The sequence below is a fragment of the Acyrthosiphon pisum genome, chromosome X (assembly GCF_005508785.2).
Source record: "Acyrthosiphon pisum isolate AL4f chromosome X, pea_aphid_22Mar2018_4r6ur, whole genome shotgun sequence".
Classification (NCBI taxonomy): Eukaryota; Metazoa; Arthropoda; class Insecta; order Hemiptera; family Aphididae; genus Acyrthosiphon; species Acyrthosiphon pisum.
This window is the reverse complement of record NC_042493.1, coordinates 39761348-39765015: the sequence shown is the minus strand read 5'-3', so window position 1 is coordinate 39765015 and position 3668 is coordinate 39761348. Positions and strand designations below refer to the sequence as shown.

The 3668-nt window shown below is 51.6% G+C and overlaps 1 protein-coding gene across 1 annotated transcript; it reads right to left on the bottom strand.

Annotated features, from left to right (window-relative positions):
* Positions 1-1113: 1113 nt before the first annotated feature.
* LOC103312038 lies at positions 1114-2736 on the bottom strand. Its single transcript, XM_008192041.1, has one exon. The coding sequence runs from the start codon at positions 2734-2736 to the stop codon at positions 1114-1116; it is 1623 nt and encodes a 540-aa protein (XP_008190263.1).
* Positions 2737-3668: the final 932 nt, after the last annotated feature.

Genomic DNA, 3668 nt, shown 5'->3' with positions numbered 1-3668 from the left:
ACTTAAATTAGTGTTTTGTCAAAAAAAAAAAAACATTTTTAAATACGATAGGATGTGTACAAACATTTTATTTTTTGAAAATTAAAGTTTTCTTATATTTAAAATAATGATTTTTGGCCACCTATTTTAGTTTTTCGACCACTGTGCGGCGTTCAGCTGGTCGATGTAAAATTCACAGAGACACAGAACAGCTGGGCCAAAAGACGGACACCAGTCGAGCCTGCGTGATCCAAAAGGCAGCGGCAGCAGGCTGTTGTAGAAATCACGGTACACACAACAGCTGGTCCAAAAGGCGGGCTCCAGCCGGGCCTAACTGATCCAAGAGACGGTGACAGCAGGACGAAGAATTCATGAAGTAGAATTCACAGGGTACACAGAACAGCTGGACCAAAAGGTGGGCTCCAGCCGGGCCTTACTGACTGTAGTAAGATGTAGTATCGAAGTAGAAAAAAAAACACAACACTTACTCCAGCAGCTCAAAAACGCAGCGTACGACGGACGGATGGATGTACGACGGACGTACGACGGACGCGACGACGTTTTAAATAAATGAAACGAATAATTTGTCAATTTAAAAGTCACAAATTTAAAATAAAAAAATAAAAAGAGAGAGCACTCAGACTTGTAGGGGAGATGGTGGATTATATATTATGTGCACGCGAGCGATGGGGTTGGGATGCACCATGCATCAGATAATTTTAGAGTGGATCTCGCCACTATAACGTGTCCACATCGCGTGCACGTATTGGTATTTGTTGGATAATCGAAGGCTTGTTTTTGACTATAGCCGAGTTCGCCTACGTTTTTGACAAAATAGACTCCGAGCTATGCCCCGTTCCACTGCCAAACGACAGCTTGTCCAGCGCAAAGGCGTCAAAGTGTATGTTATGCGGGATCTAGTTCCTACCAACTTGTGGACTGAAGTTAAAGCAGTTAAGCTGATAAGAACAGAGTTTATTATTCAATGTTTATGGTAAGTACAAGATTGGGGCGGAAAGAAACATAGGGGGGGGGGTGTACATAAAACGGAGGTATTTCAAATATAAAATGTTAATGAGATATATAATAGTGGACTGTAGAGACGATGGACGTAGTTGGACGTGAGGTTCCAGCTTAGCCGTGCCTTGCTCGGGCCCCGCTGATGTGTTCAGTGAAGATGTCCCTTGAATATCCGAGGACCTCGCTGACACACAGTTTCCGCAGTAGCTTAGCATACGATGTGCTGCATAGCAGTTTTACTAGAACGTCATTGGCCGGATCCCAGGAGCCCAAGGAGCCGACAATGAACGGGAATACTGTGACTTCTCCTGGGTGGTCATTCGCAATCTCCTTTTTTAGTCCCTCGTACTTGGTCCTCTTCTCAGTGGCGGCTTCTTCGAACACCTTGATTCGGTTGTCAAAGGGTAATGTGGCGTCGATGATCAAGGTTGTGGTGCCCTTCCTGAGAACGAGGTCAGGCCTGAGGCGTTGAGTGCATATCGCCTGGTTCTCGGACACAACCTCAAACCTCCCGGCGACTGCCTTTTTTAATCTGGCTACGGGGGAGTTGTGTCTGGCCATGTAGAGGCTGGTGTATCGCATACAATGATTGACAACATGGGCGAGACTTTCTACGTTGTTCCCACAACGTCGACATCGGCGGTCACCAGTCCTCCAGGATGAAGACCCATTCAGCGGTACCAGGTTGAGCCTCGCTCTGTGGACGAACCTCCAGTCGGCGAACCGGCAGAAGTCTCCCGTCTTGAAAAAGTGGTTGGACGCGGCGTGCACAGCCACACACTCCATGGCGCTACCTTGGTCCGGTTTGTTAATAAGCACCTGGCCTCTTGCAATGCGATAGTGATCGCGAATGGTTTTCATAACTTCCCTCCTCTGCTTCGCACGCATAGTAGTTCCCGCGTGGGAAATAGAGGGGGGGCCGTCCAGGGACCAGGATGCAGCCAGTCTCCCGGAGGCGTTACGGGCGCGGGACCAAACGCTGGCAACCCCACTGCCTCGGTTCTCGCGGAAGGGCCCCTCATTATCTCCGGATAAATAGCTACCAACCTCATTGTTGGAGGGGGTTCGGCCAATCCTCCGGCAGGTGACGCTCCTCACGTGGTCAACCGCTTCCCTCGTGACTCGTCCATCAGAGGAGGTGAGGAGTTTGAAGGCACTGTCAATGGCTGCAATATCTGAGTCCTCCGCCAGCCTCGTGATCCCGCAGCATCCGCGCAAAGTAGAACCGTAGATGTATTCATTTGATGCCTCCTGTGGGAGGTTGAGGGTGGCTTTAATTTCTGGTCGCAATATGTCGTCGATGGTCTTCCAATCTGTTTTGGCAAACGTTCCCATGCATTGGAGGTGGACCGCAGAGGGGAAGAAGAAGGTTTTGAGTGCATCAATTCTTTGCCATGGAGCCAACTTGCTCCTAGCAATCTTGAGTCCCAGCTCAATGATGTCTGCGAGCGTGGACTTGTGTGGAATTACATGGAAGCCCACCTGGGCGCCAAGGAACGCGGCAGCGTCACCTTCAGCTAGCGGCTTCATCGGGGCCCCAAGGATTGAGAACACGCTGTCTCGCACTCCAACGGGGGGTCGTCCGGAGAGGTGAAGGGAGGCGCACTTGCTGGCATTGATCGTGAGCCCAAGGCGTTCCAGCCCTGCTCGTGCTTCGTCAACCTTCAACTGAAGGGCAGGGGCACTGTCGACGGAGGCAGAGGTCGTCAGCGAAAGCCAGGACCCGGTGGTCGGCATCCTACCCCTGTAGTGCTGACACGACCGGATCGATCGCCATGATGAAAAGTAGTCCGCTTAGAGGGCATCCCCGACGGATTCCAGACAGGGCAGGGATGTTAGGAGTCTTACCCTCGGCCACGATGACGGAAGATGTGGCACCATTGTATAGGTCCCGGACTATCTGGAGCAGCCCCTCGCCAGCACCACAGTTCTCGATGGCTGTCTCCAATGCAAAGTGGGGGATAGCCCCGAAAGCGTTGGATACGTCGAGCCACGCCACACATTTGTCATAGCGACCAGTCCTGGCTTTCTCAAGCTCGCGGTTTAGTATGTGAACGTGTTCGAACGCACCGTCCGCGGGGAGAAATCCCTTCTGACAGTGACTTAGTGCAGCGTTGCTCACAAGCCATTCGGTAAGACGGCCGGCAATGCATCCGGCATACAATTTGTAGATGGTCCGGCACAGCGATATCGGTCTCCAGTTGCTTAGATCGCTCTGGTCGCCTTTTTTGAATATTAGGACCGTTACCGCTTTTTTCCACGCCGGGGGGACACGGCGATGTTTGATGCAGATGTTTATAACTTCTGTAAGTAGGCTGCACGACGGGTCAAGGATTCTTGCACTGCACGAGATGCTCGCGCCAGAAAGTATCGCTCGCACTGCGCTGCGTCGGTTTCTACGGTAAAGTTTCTGAACACCCTGGGCATCAGAAGGGTCTACTGCTGCCCTTTTGTTGGTACCACCCTCAGCCCTGACGGGAAGTTTGGCTGTTGTGGCAGCCAAGGAGTTCACCTCCTCCATGATCACGCAGAACTGATCCCATGCCGCCCCCGTTATCGGGGCTCTGGCAAGGGCACGGAATTGAGGGAGGAATGTGTGGATCGGGGTGGTGTCGTCAGGTGATAATATTACTGCTTCACCACGAGTGGGTAAGTCGTCGTCTCCTCTC